At 44.2% G+C, this 16,436-nt stretch overlaps 3 protein-coding genes across 3 annotated transcripts; 1 reads left to right on the top strand and 2 right to left on the bottom strand.

The window, feature by feature from the left end:
- Position 1: 1 nt before the first annotated feature.
- Positions 2-5,234, bottom strand: LOC147230579 (trypsin-like). Its single transcript, XM_086154013.1, has 6 exons — positions 5,185-5,234; positions 4,923-5,085; positions 4,245-4,343; positions 2,939-3,102; positions 1,993-2,129; positions 2-335 (listed from the first exon to the last, which is right to left on the bottom strand). The coding sequence occupies exons 1-6, from the start codon at positions 5,222-5,224 to the stop codon at positions 183-185; spliced, it is 756 nt and encodes a 251-aa protein (XP_086010139.1). The 5' UTR covers positions 5,225-5,234; the 3' UTR covers positions 2-182.
- Positions 5,235-6,167: 933 nt separating this feature from the next.
- LOC147230578 (trypsin-2-like) lies at positions 6,168-7,916 on the top strand. Its single transcript, XM_086154014.1, has 5 exons — positions 6,168-6,295; positions 6,401-6,557; positions 6,635-6,894; positions 7,316-7,452; positions 7,621-7,916. Exons 1-5 carry the CDS (start codon positions 6,256-6,258, stop codon positions 7,771-7,773), a joined length of 747 nt encoding a protein of 248 aa, XP_086010140.1. The 5' UTR covers positions 6,168-6,255; the 3' UTR covers positions 7,774-7,916.
- Positions 7,917-13,383: 5,467 nt separating this feature from the next.
- Positions 13,384-15,180, bottom strand: LOC147230577 (trypsin-2). Its single transcript, XM_086154011.1, has 6 exons — positions 15,130-15,180; positions 14,903-15,053; positions 14,568-14,818; positions 14,343-14,479; positions 14,150-14,251; positions 13,384-13,556 (listed from the first exon to the last, which is right to left on the bottom strand). Exons 1-6 carry the CDS (start codon positions 15,167-15,169, stop codon positions 13,509-13,511), a joined length of 729 nt encoding a protein of 242 aa, XP_086010137.1. The 5' UTR covers positions 15,170-15,180; the 3' UTR covers positions 13,384-13,508.
- Positions 15,181-16,436: the final 1,256 nt, after the last annotated feature.

The raw sequence follows: 16,436 nt of genomic DNA, 5'->3' as shown, positions 1-16,436 counted from the left end.
TGTGTTGTTTTTATTCCTTAATCACCACAGATGTAAAACTAAATGAGAAGTAAATATACACCAGGTCATTTAAGTTTTATGTTTATGCTCTGGCACAGATTGATTCATCTGGACGTGCTGCCGAGCCTCGTGGGAGATCGAGCGTTAAAGAGAAGCGGCGCGACGTCCGGAAGGTGGTTTCTTCAGGGGTTGTTTGCTACGGTCTCATGAATCCATGGGAGAAGCTCGACCACTTTGACGTAGACCACGGGATGGTCGGGAACGGCGCAACCCTGCCCCCATGACACCAGGCCTTGGAGCTCTCCTAAACACACCAGGGGGCTGCCCGAGTCACCCTGAGAGAAAAACAACGACTTTAAAAGCGATCGTGAGCAAAGTCATTTCATGGATGCTTTGAAGAAAATGAGTCGTCTTATCTTGCAGAAAAAAAAAAAAATGCGTTCAGTTTCTTATCAAAATATCACAGTATCTGACCTTACACTTGATCTAATTTCCTGGAAAAAAAAAATAAAAATAAAAATCACAGATTGTTGGGCTGAACATCTTTCGGCGAACAGTTTGAAGTAATCTCATATCTGTCTGTGGTCGGATGTGACAGAGCGTATGCTTTGTGGGAGATACCGTGTATTCTTAGTAATTCCGGTCTATTCATTGAAATTCAACCCCCTGATTTAATTGATATTTTCCCCATGAATCATTAAATGGCGATACAATCATTTTTGCTGAAAAAAACAACATAACTATTACATGTTTGATGACTTTTCATGACATAGGCTAACAATACCATAGGTTACCATTCACTGCGTCGAGCTGACTATGACATCTGACCTCTTGCTGTCAGGGTTCACAGCTGATCCCCGTCGTAATCTGCGCCAGCTGCAGCAGATGCCGCTAATCGAGATCCCTATAAAGGGCAGCGGCACTCTCTGCCTGGCGCCGGGGGATTGTGGTCTTCATGGATTACTGTGGGACCCTGCCACGACCCGGACCTCACCCCTGCCAACCCGGACCTCACCCCTGCTATGACCGGACCCCAGGTAGGACCTCCTTTCCCTTCCCGAGTCACGGCCGGGCCCAGACGGCCGGCGTGACCTCTGTTCCCTTCCCGAGTCACGGCCGGGCCCAGACGGCCGGCGTGACCTCTGTTCCCTTCCCGAGTCACGGCCGGGCCCAGACGGCCGGCGTGACCTCTGTTCCCTTCCCGAGTCACGGCCGGGCCCAGACGGCCGGCGTGACCTCTGTTCCCTTCCCGAGTCACGGCCGGGCCCAGACGGCCGGCGTGACCTCTGTTCCCTTCCCGAGTCACGGCCGGGCCCAGACGGCCGGCGTGACCTCTGTTCCCTTCCCGAGTCACGGCCGGGCCCAGACGGCCGGCGTGACCTCTGTTCCCTTCCCGAGTCACGGCCGGGCCCAGACGGCCGGCGTGACCTCTGTTCCCTTCCCGAGTCACGGCCGGGCCCAGACGGCCGGCGTGACCTCTGTTCCCTTCCCGAGTCACGGCCGGGCCCAGACGGCCGGCGTGACCTCTGTTCCCTTCCCGAGTCACGGCCGGGCCCAGACGGCCGGCGTGACCTCTGTTCCCTTCCCGAGTCACGGCCGGGCCCAGACGGCCGGCGTGACCTCTGTTCCCTTCCCGAGTCACGGCCGGGCCCAGACGGCCGGCGTGACCTCTGTTCCCTGCCGCAACCCGTACTGTTGAGGCCCAGCCTCTGCCGTTCTGTCTGCAACTCGTCCTGTCTGCATCCCGTACTGTTCAGTCTGCCACCCTGCCTGGGGCCCGCTCCGTCTGCAATCCGTACGGTTGAGGCCCAGCCTCTGCCGTCCCGTCTGCAACCCGTCCCGTCTGCAACCTGTCCAGCCTGCAACCGAATAAAAGCGCTTTCCACCCATCTCTGTCCCGAAGTGTGGTTCCCTGCTCGAGTCTGCCCCAGCACATCGTGACACTTGCAAGAAATAGAGTTTGTAATTTTACGCGCTTCCTTCAACACTCACGTTACAGGCGTCCCTGCCTCCTTCCATGTACCCGGCGCACATCATCCTTGGCGAAATCATACCGGGATAGGAGTTTTTGCAGGCCTCGTCGCTCACTATGGGCACGTCCAAGCATTGCAGACGAGTGGGTAAGACAACTGTAACACACACAAGGAGGGGGTTTTATATATGAATGGATTTATTTCTTTTCGGAAGAGTCAGTGAGAAATGTTCAAGGCGAACGCCGATGCAAATGGTTTTGAAAATAACGACCTTTTTTTTTTTTTACCCTTTCAACTGATGTATGACAAAACGACAACCTCCATGGTGGTGAACAAAGAGAGCCTTATATGTGAATTATGTACCTCAAGGAAGAAGAAAAAAAACTCACCCATAAAACAAAAAAACAAAGATTCTGAAATTCAATTAACCGTAAAGTGAATGTAAAAGGGATCTCAGAATAGGGTCAAATGTACAGTTTCTTGACTGGGTTATAAAAATACACAATCACATAGAGAGGTGTTAAACTGATCCATTTTCCATTTTTCTTGTCCTTAACCATTTTAAATAATGATAAAAAAGATAAGATAATAATAAGATAAACCAGTGTACCAATGGGAATCACATAGATGGATTCTGTGCCACTGATGAGTTAATAATGTAGTGCAATAATAGTGTATTAGCTAATGTGAGTGTATTTCCAGTTTTGCATTGTATTACACACACACACATGCGCGCTGCATGTAATAACTTAAAAAAGATCCATCTTCGTCGTCATCCACTTATTTTCAATTTGCAGATTAATACAAACTAAAATGCTTGTCATTTAGAGACATGTTAATATCCGGCACTGCCACTGTCATATTTGTAAATGTGATCATTTTTTAATTGTAATATAGTTTAACCAGGTTTAGGTACATCATGCTCAGCACTTTTCACCCAAACGACATAGTTGGAATCTCCATACCCTCGTCGCCCATGGCAGTGTTTCCCCAGCCAGAGACGGAGCAGGGGCATCCGGCGTACGGCTGCCCGCTGGGCAACTGGATCGGCGCCACGGCGTTGGTCACCCTCACCGGGTGGAAGAGTTTGATCATCATGATGTCATAGTCCAGAGTCTGGTAGTCGTACCTGCATGCAGAGAACTAATCTTCAGGGAATCAGATGCTGGTGAATGCCAGGGGTGATTCTAGAAACCGGAGGGATTCTAGGGAGGAGCTTCTCCAGGGTGATTTCGGGGGGGCATCAGTTCAGTGTGGACGGATTATGATGACAGATTACGTTACAACAATAGCGCTATCAAAGTGATTACAGGATTCAATCGCTTATTGGTGACATCTTAAGTTGGATTTTCAAATCAATTTGTAGATACTGAATAAAAAAATTCAACATGAATTCAGAAGTGAGCCTAGCCAAGGGGTGAGCAAACTTTTTGGCTCAGAGGCTGCATTGACTTTTAAAATTTGACAGACGGGCCGGGTCACAAGAAGATACGATACATATAAAAAAAAAAAAACGCATTTGTTAACAGTACGTATCAGACTCGCCTGCTTGTTTTGGAAATAAAACCAGCTTGGTTTTGAAGGCTCTGACGTTTGCCAGCATTTCATGCACAAACCGTTTTTTTCCCTTGTAGCTTCACGTGCAGCCCATTCATGGGTGTCAGTGCGTCCATTACATTACTTTACAGTTATTTAGCAGACGCTTTCATCCAAAGCGACTTACAAAAATTGCAATTCAATAACCGAAGATCCAAAGTAGTCGTTATTCAGAGGTCACCACTCTACCTAACAGCCATCTCAAAACCATATACATACATTAATTTCTTCGTTTTTTTTTGTTTTTTTTTTGGCTAAAGGCTAAAGGCTAAAACGCAAAGTGTCATTCAGTTCAGGAAAATTATCAAGTAGCTCCAAAAATAAATGACATAATCTCCTGTTTGAGCTCCCACATTCAATGATCCAATCATTCGATCATTTAAATCAAGTATAAATTCTGTACCAATCTTTGGCGGGCCGGATGAAAAAGACCAACGGGCCAGATGTGGCCCGCGGGCCGTTGTTTGCCCACCCCTGGTCTAGCCATACAATACAAGCGCAGCTAAAGCTAGGTTTTTTAACAACTGACCCCTGTGCTTGTTTGATAAAAAGACGCTAAATGAATTCCCGTCCTGCCACTAGGATTGCTCCTTTAAAAGTGTGCGTCCATCTTGAAGGCATTTGAGTGCCACCTACTGGATAAACTAAATCCAGAGGATTTTTGCTCGGGCTCACATTGGGTGCCAGACGATGGTGTCGATCTTCATGAGCTGCTCAGGTCCTTCGAACACTCGGACATCATGCTCTCCCAGCATGACCTGGATGTAGTAGGGACTGGCAGGAGGAGAGGTAAATATTGTAATCAGAATGAGAAAAAAAAAATGGAAAAAAAGAAATACAAAACGCAGAGGAGACAAGGCCAAGGAAATCATGAGAAAAAAATTGAAAATTGGCAAAAATGTGAAAAATCTGATTTATAGATTTGTCTCGATCACAAAAAAGATTGAGAAACTGTTGGAATATAAAAATTAAAAGTTATTTATATTAAATCAACAGTCTTCTGCTTAATTATATCAGACACTGACGGATTGATTGATCCAACCCACAAAATATATAGTTTAGATGGAACTTGGGGGGGGGGGTGAATTGTTACCTTTAAAAGTTAAAGTTAAAAGTTATTCATTTGTTATCATTTTATTAAACCAAGAAAATTTCTATTCTCAAAGAAAAATGAAAATGAAATAAAACAAAATTAAACGAAGCTCCAAAGATGGCCGGGAACAACGCAGGACTCAAGCAAAGTTTTTTCGTCTTTTATTCCTTCATATTCAAACGTTACCTCGAGTCATTTGAAATGACGATTCGTATTTTATTACAGGGTCGGGTTGCGCGATCGAGTGCGTAAACACTTACTTCTGCCAGCAGTGGGCGACAGAGAGCACCCACTGCCTGTTGATGAGGACGCCCCCGCAGAAATGGTAGCCGTAGTTGAGGGAGGCCATGTAGGGACGAGAGTTGGGCTGACACTCCACGCCGCCGATGATCCTGCCATCTTCCCGGGGAACTGTCGCTGCCACTGTAACGTGGTCATGGGGAGAAAGATGCCGTTTCAATAGCTGCAGTGTGTGTCTGTGTGTGTGTGTGTGTGTGTGAGTGTGTTGTCATGCGTGTTTACCAGCAGCCCCGGCCATCAGCAGCAGAGCCAGTGCAATCATGATGCCCGAATTCAGATCAGAAGTCACCTGGACACACGCAGATTCTAATATTTATACCCTACCTCAACCGACAACCCTCGTGTACACACACACACACACACACACATATACACACGCACACACACACATGCGTGCACATACACTCATCCTTCCATCTGTTGACCCCAGCTGCGTCCTCACGCAACAAGCCAATTTTTTTTTTTTTTTTTCGTTTTTATTATCAGTTTAGCAGCTGCGTGCAATTCTCTCATAGATCACTCATTGCTGGCTTTGGTTCAGCAGATGAACAAATAAGACAAAAAAAATGTAAAAAGTGAAAAACAGTTTGAGCAAGTCTGTAAATTTAGAAACCCAGATTGAAATCGAGAAACACAGATCCAAACTGAGATTTAATTTTGAGTAGCCAGAAGTATTTGCAAATTATACAATATCCATGAATGTTTATCCCTATTTAAGTGAGACATTTATTCAAATCGATGAATTAATTTATAATAAGGGTTTATAAAGAACAAAATGAAGAGAATAGATGAATATGGAGACCAATGGGGTGGGGATCATTAAAAGGTTGTTTGGTAACCTCTTGAAAATGAACACGCCAAGTTTAGTTGACCTAAATCTAACTATTTCTTAAATTATTTCTATATTTTCAGGAAACATTTTCCCAAAAAAGGAAAAGGAAACACATTAAGTAGTATCTTTGATTTTATCGTGTTATTTCACAGCTGTAAACTGACCGGAGAACAGATGCCGCGGTTAAAGACGAACCGGGCGCCTCGGGGCAGGTCATGGGAGGTCAACATTTGAAAAACACCCTGACAAGACATGTGCAAAAGTAATTCTCCACCTCGGCGTGCTTATCAATTGGCAGGGTGGCACATAAGTTAGATAAGGTTTCTTTTTTTTTGTTTTTTTGTCAAGGGCAGAGGTTGTCACAGGAGGAGTGGGCTGGGCGAGCTGAGAGGAACATGGCAGGTATAAATGCAGCTGTCGGCAGGTCACTCCGGTCCACTCTGGTCGCTTGAAGCCGCAAGATGTTTGGTCTGATTGTACTCGCGCTTCTGGGCGCAGCAGGTAAAGCACTGAAAATTTTCCCAAAAAAAAAAAAAAAAAAAAAAAAGAAAAACTGCGATATAAATACTATACATTTTGATTTGAACCCCCCCTGAAAAACGACAGCGGGAGCCCCCACCGACGGGAACAAGATCGTGGGCGGCTACGAGTGCTACGCTCACTCTCGACCCTGGCAGGTGTCCCTCAACGCCGGCTACCACTTCTGCGGCGGGTCTCTCATCAACGACCGCTGGATCGTTTCTGCCGCCCACTGCTGGCTAAAGTTTGTATCGCATTTACGCTCATGACATCGTAACCATCGGGAAATGATCTTTTAATTCCCGCGCTCGCTGCTTTCAGCCCCTACGCGCAGATCGCCATCGTGGGAGATCACCACATCTGGGAGTACGAGGGCACCGAACAGTACATGTCGGTAGATGCCATTTATTGGCACGAGAACTACAGCTACCAGACCCTGGACTATGACATCATGCTGATGAAACTGGCACATCCCGTCACCGTCAACCAATACGTGCAGCCCGTTTCCCTGCCGTCGGCCTGCCCTGCAGTCGGGGACATGTGCATGGTGTCAGGATGGGGTAACATCTACTCCGACCAGGGTAAGGTCGCGCGCACCTGGAAGGCCGTGTGATCGCACCGCCGGGAAGTTAAACAGCTTCACAACAGCAAAGGCGATTATTTAATCAAGTCTAATTTTTAGGCATTTAAATGATAAACCCTGAGATTATTATATGCTCATACGCTCGCATTTACATACGACAGAATAAATGACTCCCTAATTACTGTTTACAATGCGAGGGGACTGCGTTGGGCCAGAAATAACGCTGCAAAACAACGGATGGCGGAAAGGAAGTAGAAAATAATAACGAGCTCAAAAGATAAGAAAAAGTAATGAATGAATTAAGCAAATGCAAAAAAAAAAAAAGAAATCAAAAGCACTGAAACAAACATCTATTCCAAAATAATGTTTTTAGGTTTTCTTACTTCTTACGTCTTTTTGGTGCCACCTCTCATCCACAGTCTTCAACCCGTTTTACCTCCAGTGTTTGGAAATCCCCATCCTGTCCGGCGCTCAGTGTGAGGCCTCGTATCCGGGCATGATCACCGAGCGCATGGTCTGCGCCGGATACCTGGAAGGGGGGATGGACGCCTGCCAGGTAACCCCTCTCCTTCTTCCCGTTCTTTTCTCCGGACGTCCAAACCCCTCTCCTCTTCTACCTTCTACTCCCCGGGTTTTCATCCTTCTCTACTTTGCAGCCCTCTATTCCCTCCTCTACCCCTTCTGTTTCCTCTCCGATCCTGATGTCTTCTGCTTCCTTCTCCAGGGAGACTCCGGTGGTCCTCTTGTATGCAACGGGGAGCTGCAGGGCATCGTCTCCTGGGGCCAGGGATGCGCTCAGCCCAACTACCCGGGCGTTTACACCAAAGTCTGCTCTTTGATGCCGTGGATCAACGGGATTCTCAGCAGATACGGCTAGGATGGGATCTTCCGGCGCGCGATGGCGGCGGAGAGTGGACACTGGGAGGAGATTTAAAAGCAAAAGATGTGAGCTGTCAGGAAAGACAAGTACGGGGCAAAGAAGCAAGGGAGAGAAATTGTATGAGAGAAGCATTGTCGGGGTACCGCTAATAAAATTTACAATCTTGTGATACCTTGGTGTGCTTGTTATCCCCGCTTTTCTAACCCTCTTATGAAGTCATTGTGTGCAGGAGAAACCTTTGTTTGGCAAAATTATACTTGCACCAGCGGCGAGGTGCGCTGTAACACCCAAAACCCTCAGCCTCTTTTCTAACCTTTTTTTAACCCCCGACTGACGGATAAGTTAGAGCTGGACTGCAAACCATAAAAGAAATGTTTAATTGCATTCAGTTGGTTTAAACCTGGTTGACGAAAGCTACGGATGTCTCCCGCGAAACAGGCCAATATACTCAGTAATTTAACAAAAATATCATAAGTGAATCACAATTTAAAGTTGTTTCTGACTGTCTATGTCTATCCAACGTCACATTTTAATGCTTGAGAAAACATTTTCGGCAGGCTATGGCCCTGATCAACACTTGTATTTCTTCATTATCAGAAATATCATTTCTCAGAGCAGACCTGGGTATTTTAAAAAAGCATAAAAAAAAAACATTTATTCCGTTCATGTCATACAAGTATGTTGCTTTTCTGTTGTTGTTGGTTCGTCTCTCCGACCTCGTTCGGGTTTCTCATGCGGCCCCCTGTAAATCTTAGAGACATCAGTATGTTTTGTTTAGTTGCTAAACTTGGATTTAGCATTTTACGTTGCTTCCGGTAATTCAAAGGGAATTCCGGGAATTTGTTTTTGGACAGTTCAAGCATGTCTTAAAGTTGCTGCAGTTCACCATTGGGGGAAAGTCGGCTCCCCCTATAGTCCTTCCCAAAAAAAACTCTGGATCGTCCTCGACCGGGTGTCTTACGGGGTTCGAGAAATCACGGTGGGGCCGAAGCGCCCTTGGAAGGCAATGCTGGTCTGGTCCTGATCCTCCGTGTTGTGATCTGTGGATCACAGGGGGGGGGGGTTATGAGCAAGAAGAATGACTGGGGGAGTTCTTACCGTGCAGATACACGAGAAATCTTAGATTTGTTATAAACTATCTCGTGCGGGTTCCAAACTCTTTTCAAGCACAAGATGTGACCAAACCCTATCCAAATCTCAACATTATACAACCTGGGCTTAGAGATGGGGTCTTGGTGGTCTGGTAACTAGAGCTTGGATACCGAGCTCGTGGCGCGACGGTGCATCGGTCCCGGGAATCCATTGGCTGGGAGCATTCAATCGGAGAGAAATGAAATAGTAATTTCAAAATTGCAGCAATGATATATCCGTTTTTGGAGCCTCACTGAACCTTAAACAAGGTGCACTCTTTGTGTCTAGAGAAAATTGTACTTCTCCCCCGTCCCCTGATCACTTTTTTGTGCAACTAGAATAGCTCTAGAAATGATTTGACTACGTATTTTGATTTTTTTTTTTTTTTTTTTTGGTGATATTGAACGAGATATTTATGTGTGATGTTTCCGCTGCTGTGTGTTTCCCACAGATTACTGCTTACAATTGCATTTACAGTCGCAAGCCGTGTAAGGTCATTTTCCAAAATGAAATGAATAAAAACATATCGGAGGTCACAGGAGAAAATCACTTTCTCACCGCTGATGCAAAAAGTGAAGTAGTTCAGGTGATTGGTGACAGATTTGTCCCGGTATGTTTTAAACAGAAGCTCCTCAAGCTGGTTTGCCCAGAGGCAGCGCTCTATTCCCAATGTAAGGGTGGTGATACCCCCCTTGTTGATTTTAAATTTTTCATGATTTCGAGGTCCTGGTGTTTTGGTCAGGATCTCCTTTGACAGTTGTTGTTGTACTTGAGTCGGGGGAGTTGCATCAGTTGCATCACCCGGCCAATATATATTGACAAAAGTCTTATTCTCATATCAAAAATACAGCACGGTGAGTCAAGGCCGGGCATGAAGTTGCCAGCAACTAAAAGATGACTGCAGAGAAGTGTGCAATTCAAGGACAAATAAAAGATAATCCGAAGCTGCTTAAGAGACATCCGGATAAGCAGACGTCTGTGCGGGGAGAAGGAGAATCTCAAATGTCTGTTGTGACCTCCAGAGCAGATGCAGAGAGAGCGAAACGGGCCAAACTCCACCGCTGGGATGGAGTGAGGGCCAAAGATGCTGCCCAGAGGTACTCCCAAAGACTGTGTCATTCCAGCTCCAGGCCTTTTTAGGGAGCTGTCTGTACACCATGGACATACAGATTCCTAATGTCCTCTACCTGAATCGCCATTGAATAAGTTTACTAGAAACCACTTTCACCAAATCATGGTTGGACATCATCTGAAGGAGCAGATAGTTGGATACTTTTGGCATTGTGAATGGTGGGGCAGCATGCTAGGAATGTTTTCGTCACATCACCTACACCTCGAGGCTCCATACCGCTTTATTTCTCCTTTTGGACTTTTAACTTTGCTGCCTTTCCCATGAACCCTCTCGAAAAGTGTGTGTATGGCTCAACGAGAAACTACACAAACTTAGCACAGGGGGATCTGGTTTAACATTCAGTCTGAATGGTTTCTTATGTTTCCTTCACTTATTCAGGCCACATAAGTAAAGAAAACAATTCAATCCTTATTTTTTTTGGATTCTTGTCATGGTCCAATAACTTCTGCGTAAATTGAAAATTTCTTGAATCAAGACCATCCACAGTCTCTGGGGGGAAAGTCTGTGTTGGTTTCCACTGGTGACATGGCGGGCGTGGGGTGGGAAATCCACTCGTCTGTGTCATATGCAAGGCTTTAATTTCTAATTTCTGATCTGAATCTAACAAAGATTCAGTCTAATAGGATAAGATGGAAGTTAAGCTGATGATGAGGACAGCGGATGTCTGTCGTGGGAAAAAAAAGAGCGAGAAAGCTTCATATTTGACAAGTATAATCATGCTACCACTTAGATTACCAGACTTACAAGTCTAATATGTGCTTCTTTAGTGCTTTGATAACGTGGGAAGGAAAGGTACACAATTAAAATGTCAGTTCTTTTTATATGAGAATAAGTTGTAAAGGGGAACTTGTCTTGTTCCTGTGGAGCTGACTTTTTATTGCATTATGCATGCCCTGTTTTTAGTAAGAAGGTTAGTTAGATAAAGCTTCCCTAATTTGTTCTCTTCAGTTACATCTCCCTTTGTGGTGCAGTGAAGGTCATGTGGGTCAACACTAACGCTTGGTTTCAGCACATTCTGTCCTCAATTCACTGAATTAAACAGAATCAAACATATTTTTCTGTCAGGACGGATCCCAAGGATGAACCGGAGGCCGTTCACCCGATTTCAAAAGTGTCAAATAGTGGCCAAAAAGAAATCCCAGGAGATCGACAACCACCGGCAGCTCTATTAGATATGCAAAATTAGATGCATCAGCCAACAACATGGCAGCAGCTCAGTGGATTTAGAGATGCTGACCTGCCGAGCTCCAAACAGGAGCATCAGGCATGGGAAAGAAAAATGACTTAAATCATTTTGAATGTGGAATTATTGTCTGAGCCAAATGGGTTGGTCTGCAGTATTTCAGAAATGGCTGATTTATTCAGATATTCACGTGCAACCCCTAATAATGGTCCGAAAAAAGCATCCAGCACGCAGCAGTTCGGGAATGTTTTCATGCAATACTAGCAATTCCAAGCGTAGCCACGACCAGCATCCGTTTTACCAAAATGTGTATGTTTATACGTACCTGGTTGATTGTTGCCTCGCATGTATGTGGAATATAACTGATGCACTGAAATAGACTTTTAGCTAATTTATAAGCTGTTTGCTTGTGTTTACACGCTGCAAATGCTAAATAGTTGTGAATAAAGGCAAGGCAAGTAATGGACAGTGACTTTAAGGATGTTGGTCTGCTATTTTTAAGTGTGTGTAAATGAAGTAAAGCAAATTTTGTTCAATGTGAGCATTGATGATACAATGCATTGGCAAGCAAACACGCGTCTTTTGGCCGAATGCAGTCCGCAAAAATAAAGAACTAAAGTTGTATTACGAGCTAAACCCGTATTTAACTGCTTCCTCCCCCATTTCAACAACCTAAAACACTGGGATTTACCAAAGAAATCTAACGTTTCACCCAATTGCATGGTTTTCCTTTCTGAGAAAGATGGATGACAGCTTTCGGTCGAAACATCAGCTGTCATCCGCGGCGCGTGCCAAACTGTTGTTCATGCATTTCGACACCCCTGTTGCTCCCCGAAATCAATCAGCGAACTGTTGCACAGTAATATTTCCCTGCAGGTTCCTGCAGACAGATAAGGCTGTAATGAATACGGCCCCTGTGCCGTGTACCATTATCACGAGATGGAATTTGACAGGTGGACACTCTAGCGGAGGAATTACCACATTTAAACTTTAAGGCAATTAAAGAACTTTTTTTTTTTAAATCCATATCCTATCAGATATTGAAAAGGGAAATTAATGAAGGTGTCGCGCATGTCTATGTGACATTTTAATTCAACCTTCTCTTTACACAATGTCCAGCCGTGCAAGGTTTTTTTTTTTTTTTTTGTAATCATCGAAGTGACTATGTTGCTTTTTGGACGTTCATAATTAACAGTTTTTCCCCGTTTATTTTTGATCCACGACTTTATATGTGCAATTTTAAGTGTTTCGGACCCAGTGCCGGACCGCCTGACTTTCAAAGTCCGTGTTAATGGAACTGAATTATTAATTGGAGCAATCACGGCAGACATCTGTTCACAAATGCAAAACAGGGCGGCGTGCTTCAGAAGGATGGAGGATTCTTGCACACCTATCAGGATTCAAAGCTGTGCCGTTCTTGCCAAATGGGGAGCTTAAAATTGTGGTTTGAAAAAAAAAAAAATGTAGTGCTGAATTGGCGTGCAATGCAGAGCCGTGTGTTTCTTTCTTTAGGAGTTGGCAGTAAGAGAGAGCGGGAAATAGTAATAGTGGTGTTGAAAGGAGAATACTTCTTTTCTCCCGAAATGTAATGCAGTAAGCGAATGTTGTGATTTTATTTTAAATTCTCCTGTCCTTTTATTCATCACCGAGAAGCATTATGTCATTGTCAAGTCAGATAAGTGCCTTCCTGGTGTCTGATTAGATTATTTTAATTTAATTTAATTCTTATTAATTTATATCTTCTCAATCATTACATCCTCCCCCTTTTTTGCTCCATTTCAATGGTCCTGCATTCATAATGAGGAGTAAACAGTCTCACCATTTGAAAAGGAAAAACTTTTCTCATGTTGTTTTGCAAAATTGTCGAAGATCTCGTGCATAAAGTTATACGCTACTGAGCAAGGGAAGATAATAGTAGATGCAGATCTGTAAAGTGAGAGCGAGAGCAGTCAGTAAGTGTGAAATATCCTGTTGAAGGTCACACCAAATGGGTGTTTTTGATTCTTTTGTTTCCATCTTCATTTGGTTAATATCAGACAACTGGAATCCTTGTAAATAAGCGCTTTGTCTCCCTGTTTTAGGAGCAAAGCATTTCAGAAGAACTCAATGGTATTTCATGATGTGATGTGGGAGGATAAAGGAGAAGAAAAATTACTGGAAATAAATTCATAACATTGCTTTATTGTTCTAGGTGGAAAACAACATCGGATATTGTCCGAAAACTCTTCGACATCTCTGGAGCCCAAGGATGGAAGTGAGGCAGCAGGGAAGGAGGTGACAGGATCCTTAGTACCTGGCCATGGTTTCCCTCAGCCAGTCAGTGAAGATGCACACCTGCGTTTCGATAAAAAAACAAACATTTCAATTTATATTAATGCTTGGACAGCTTTACTCCAAATACTATTATTTACCATGGTCAGATTCTTGGCCCATTAGGCAATACACAGGAAAATGAGGAAGTCGGGGAAATGTTCGCCATCAAAACAATCACGACATATTGGATTTTATAATATATGCAACATATATTATTTTATACAAACTAGTCCGTACTTGTAAAATGGAAAAACCTTTTTTTTCATTCAAATGTGAAGGAATGTCCAATTACTACAAATGATAAATCCAAATAAGCACCCCATCCACAGCTGATCAGTATAAGCTCCCTCTCTGTGGGGGGGATTATAATTAATTACAATTATTATGATTATTTTCTTAATTATTTACTGTATTTTCATTTTGCGATCGGGGTATTGATATTGTATTCCAGTGTTTTTTGCATTTATTTATACTATGTTAAGCATGGAAGTCGGGTGACATGTTATCTTGTAAATGAAAGACAAAGGCAAAAACTACGCGATTCAATTTCTTTTGTAAGTGTAACTCGCCGATGGAGGCACATAAGGTGAGGCCGGCTCTGGTCGCTACCGTACCTTGGCGTAGACACCGGGGTGGTCCTTCTGAGCACATCCGTAGCCCCAGGACACGACACCCTGCAGCTCGTTGTTGCACACCACGGGGCCACCAGAGTCACCCTGGAAGCAGAGACGACGACAAGTGCGTTGAAAGTGACGTCCGACAAACACAGCTTTTTCACGAGGAGCCCATATTGCTGAAATTGAATACCTGGCAGGAGTCCTTGCCTCCCTCCAGGTATCCGGCGCAGAACATGGCCTCGGTGATCATTCCAGGGTAGGAGTTGTCACAGTCCCGCTCGGAGAGGATGGGGAGGTCCAGGCACTGCAGCTTGTTTTCGTCAGCAGCTGCGGAGCAGAGACACCGATACATCACCGATTGATCCCGGCCGGGTAAAACAACCAGAAAATCGTGGTTCAAGGAGTCACTACACACTGGAGCTCATGGTGTTTCCCCATCCAGAGACCAGACACATGGTGCCGGCGGGGGCGCAGGCGGTGGGCAGAGCGACGGGCTGCACGTTCTCGTTGAGAACGGCGGGTTCGCTCAGCTTGATCAGCATGATGTCGTTGTCGATGTTGTAGGAGCTGTAGTTGGGGTGGCGAATGACGCGGGCCGACCTGATGAACTGCTCGGTTCCCTCATCGAGCCTGATGTTGTGCTCTCCGAGACGCACCTGCACGCGGCTGGGGAGGAAGAGAAGGGATTAGGGGTTAAAATGCCGGCGTGGTCTTGCATGATCCTGGTTGTCATATAAGGGAGTTACTCACGACTTGTAGCAGTGAGCGGCGGAAACCACCCAGTTCTCGTTGACGAGGGAGCCGCCGCAGAAGTGGTAGCCGGAGTTCAGAGACACCTGATGGGGCTGGGAGTGGGCCGCGCACTCGTACCCTCCGACGATCTTGTCATCGTCCAAGGCAACTGAAAATCAACACATTTTTAGAAGTAAAGTTTTTTTTTTTTTTTTTTGCTTACTAAATTCAAATAGGACACTCACAGGCAGCTCCGACGAGCAGAACGAAGATCAGGGACTTCATGTTTGCTGTGTGATCCTGTCGATGAGAGGACTCACCTGGTCGCCAGGTTTATATCCGTGACCGGGGAAGCTGCCCAACGCCACAGGCTCCGTAATTGGCCGGAGACCAGCCAATCACCGCGGCAGGATTACCGATCGACCGATTTCATAACAAATGAGAGATTTTTTTTCGTCGCTGAAGCGAGGACCGTCCTCTTGTCAACAAAAATTAAACATTGGCCTCTAGATTTTAGCAGTTTGTTTACATGCCAATGTGTATTCATCTGTGTTTATAATATGCCCTGATGACATTCATACTTTAAATAATGTATATATTTGACTGCATAAACTTTTTAATTGAAATCTCCAAATCCGTTCAAGTTGTTAAGTCTTTCTTACCAAATCATTCTGCATATTCAGTTTACTGTGATACATTTAAATCAATCCATTAACCACAGCTGAATATATTTAGCTTTTTTATTTATTCATTTTCGTAACATTGACATATTTTTATTATTATATTATTGTATATTATATTATATTATTATATTATTATGTCAGTTTTTATTTTCTAAATGTAGTAGTTTTTCAATGTTCAAGTTAATGACCCATGATTTTACTGTTTCTGTTTTCACTTTTATAATAATTTACTTTAACAGTTATCAAAATCATTTTCATCCTGTTTTGTATGTAATGCAGGTTTTTTTTTGGACATTTCTTTTTATTTTTTTCTGTCTTCCTTCCATTTTTCAATTTTCCTGTGTTCCCATGTGTTCAAGATTGCTGACCCGAGTTCTTCTATATTCATATATTGTGGACACAGTCCATCACAGCTGTGCATTTCCCAGACCCCCGTGCTTGAAATACACATTTAGATAAGGTGGCGAGTGTACCCTGCCAAACCCAGAAAAAACAATTATTATTATTTGTGTATATATGTGTGTATATGTGTGTGTTTATGTTAGATATTATAGTTTACCTCCCAAATGCTGCAGTCATAGGACAGGGTGCATTTTCAACATGCCAAAAGTAAACCTCTAACTTTGTTTCAGGGGCATCAAATGGAAACTTTATCTCTGGAAGCCAAAGCTTTAATATCTCTTACACGGTTTTATGGATTTTATTGTTTTGCTGGCGAGGGGCGGTTGAATGATGGTGCGAGGACGAGCTATGTCCAGCTCCCAACAGTCTTGGGCAATCGTCCAGGTGGAGTTTAACAAGGCATGTTGCAGCCAAGATTATTTGGATTTTATTTGTCAAATTAAAAGCAAAGATTAAAAAAAGAAAAA

This window comes from Fistularia commersonii, chromosome 10 (genome assembly GCF_037954325.1).
Source record: "Fistularia commersonii isolate RoL2024-O1a breed Wild chromosome 10, RoL_Fcom_v1.0, whole genome shotgun sequence".
NCBI lineage: Eukaryota > Metazoa > Chordata > Actinopteri > Syngnathiformes > Fistulariidae > Fistularia > Fistularia commersonii.
Note: the sequence above shows the minus strand (reverse complement) of the source record. Positions and strands in the feature narration are given on the sequence as shown.

What these genes read in the sequence shown, in the direction of transcription:
- LOC147230579 (XM_086154013.1), bottom strand. Translation starts at nt 5,224, where the DNA reads ATGATTGCACTGGCTCTGCTGCTGATGGCCGGGGCTGCTG. An exon ending in GCTGATGGCCGGGGCTGCTG is followed by an intron (nt 5,086 to 5,184) that starts GTAAACACGCAT and finishes ACCACGTTACAG; the next exon opens with TGGCAGCGACAGTTCCCCGG. An exon ending in GAGGCAGGGACGCCTGTAAC is followed by an intron (nt 336 to 1,992) that starts GTGAGTGTTGAA and finishes TTTTTCTCTCAG; the next exon opens with GGTGACTCGGGCAGCCCCCT.
- LOC147230578 (XM_086154014.1), top strand. Translation starts at nt 6,256, where the DNA reads ATGTTTGGTCTGATTGTACTCGCGCTTCTGGGCGCAGCAG. An exon ending in CGCGCTTCTGGGCGCAGCAG is followed by an intron (nt 6,296 to 6,400) that starts GTAAAGCACTGA and finishes GAAAAACGACAG; the next exon opens with CGGGAGCCCCCACCGACGGG. An exon ending in GGGGGATGGACGCCTGCCAG is followed by an intron (nt 7,453 to 7,620) that starts GTAACCCCTCTC and finishes TTCCTTCTCCAG; the next exon opens with GGAGACTCCGGTGGTCCTCT.
- LOC147230577 (XM_086154011.1), bottom strand. Translation starts at nt 15,169, where the DNA reads ATGAAGTCCCTGATCTTCGTTCTGCTCGTCGGAGCTGCCT. An exon ending in TCTGCTCGTCGGAGCTGCCT is followed by an intron (nt 15,054 to 15,129) that starts GTGAGTGTCCTA and finishes GTTGATTTTCAG; the next exon opens with TTGCCTTGGACGATGACAAG. An exon ending in ACCCCGGTGTCTACGCCAAG is followed by an intron (nt 13,557 to 14,149) that starts GTACGGTAGCGA and finishes ATCGAAACGCAG; the next exon opens with GTGTGCATCTTCACTGACTG.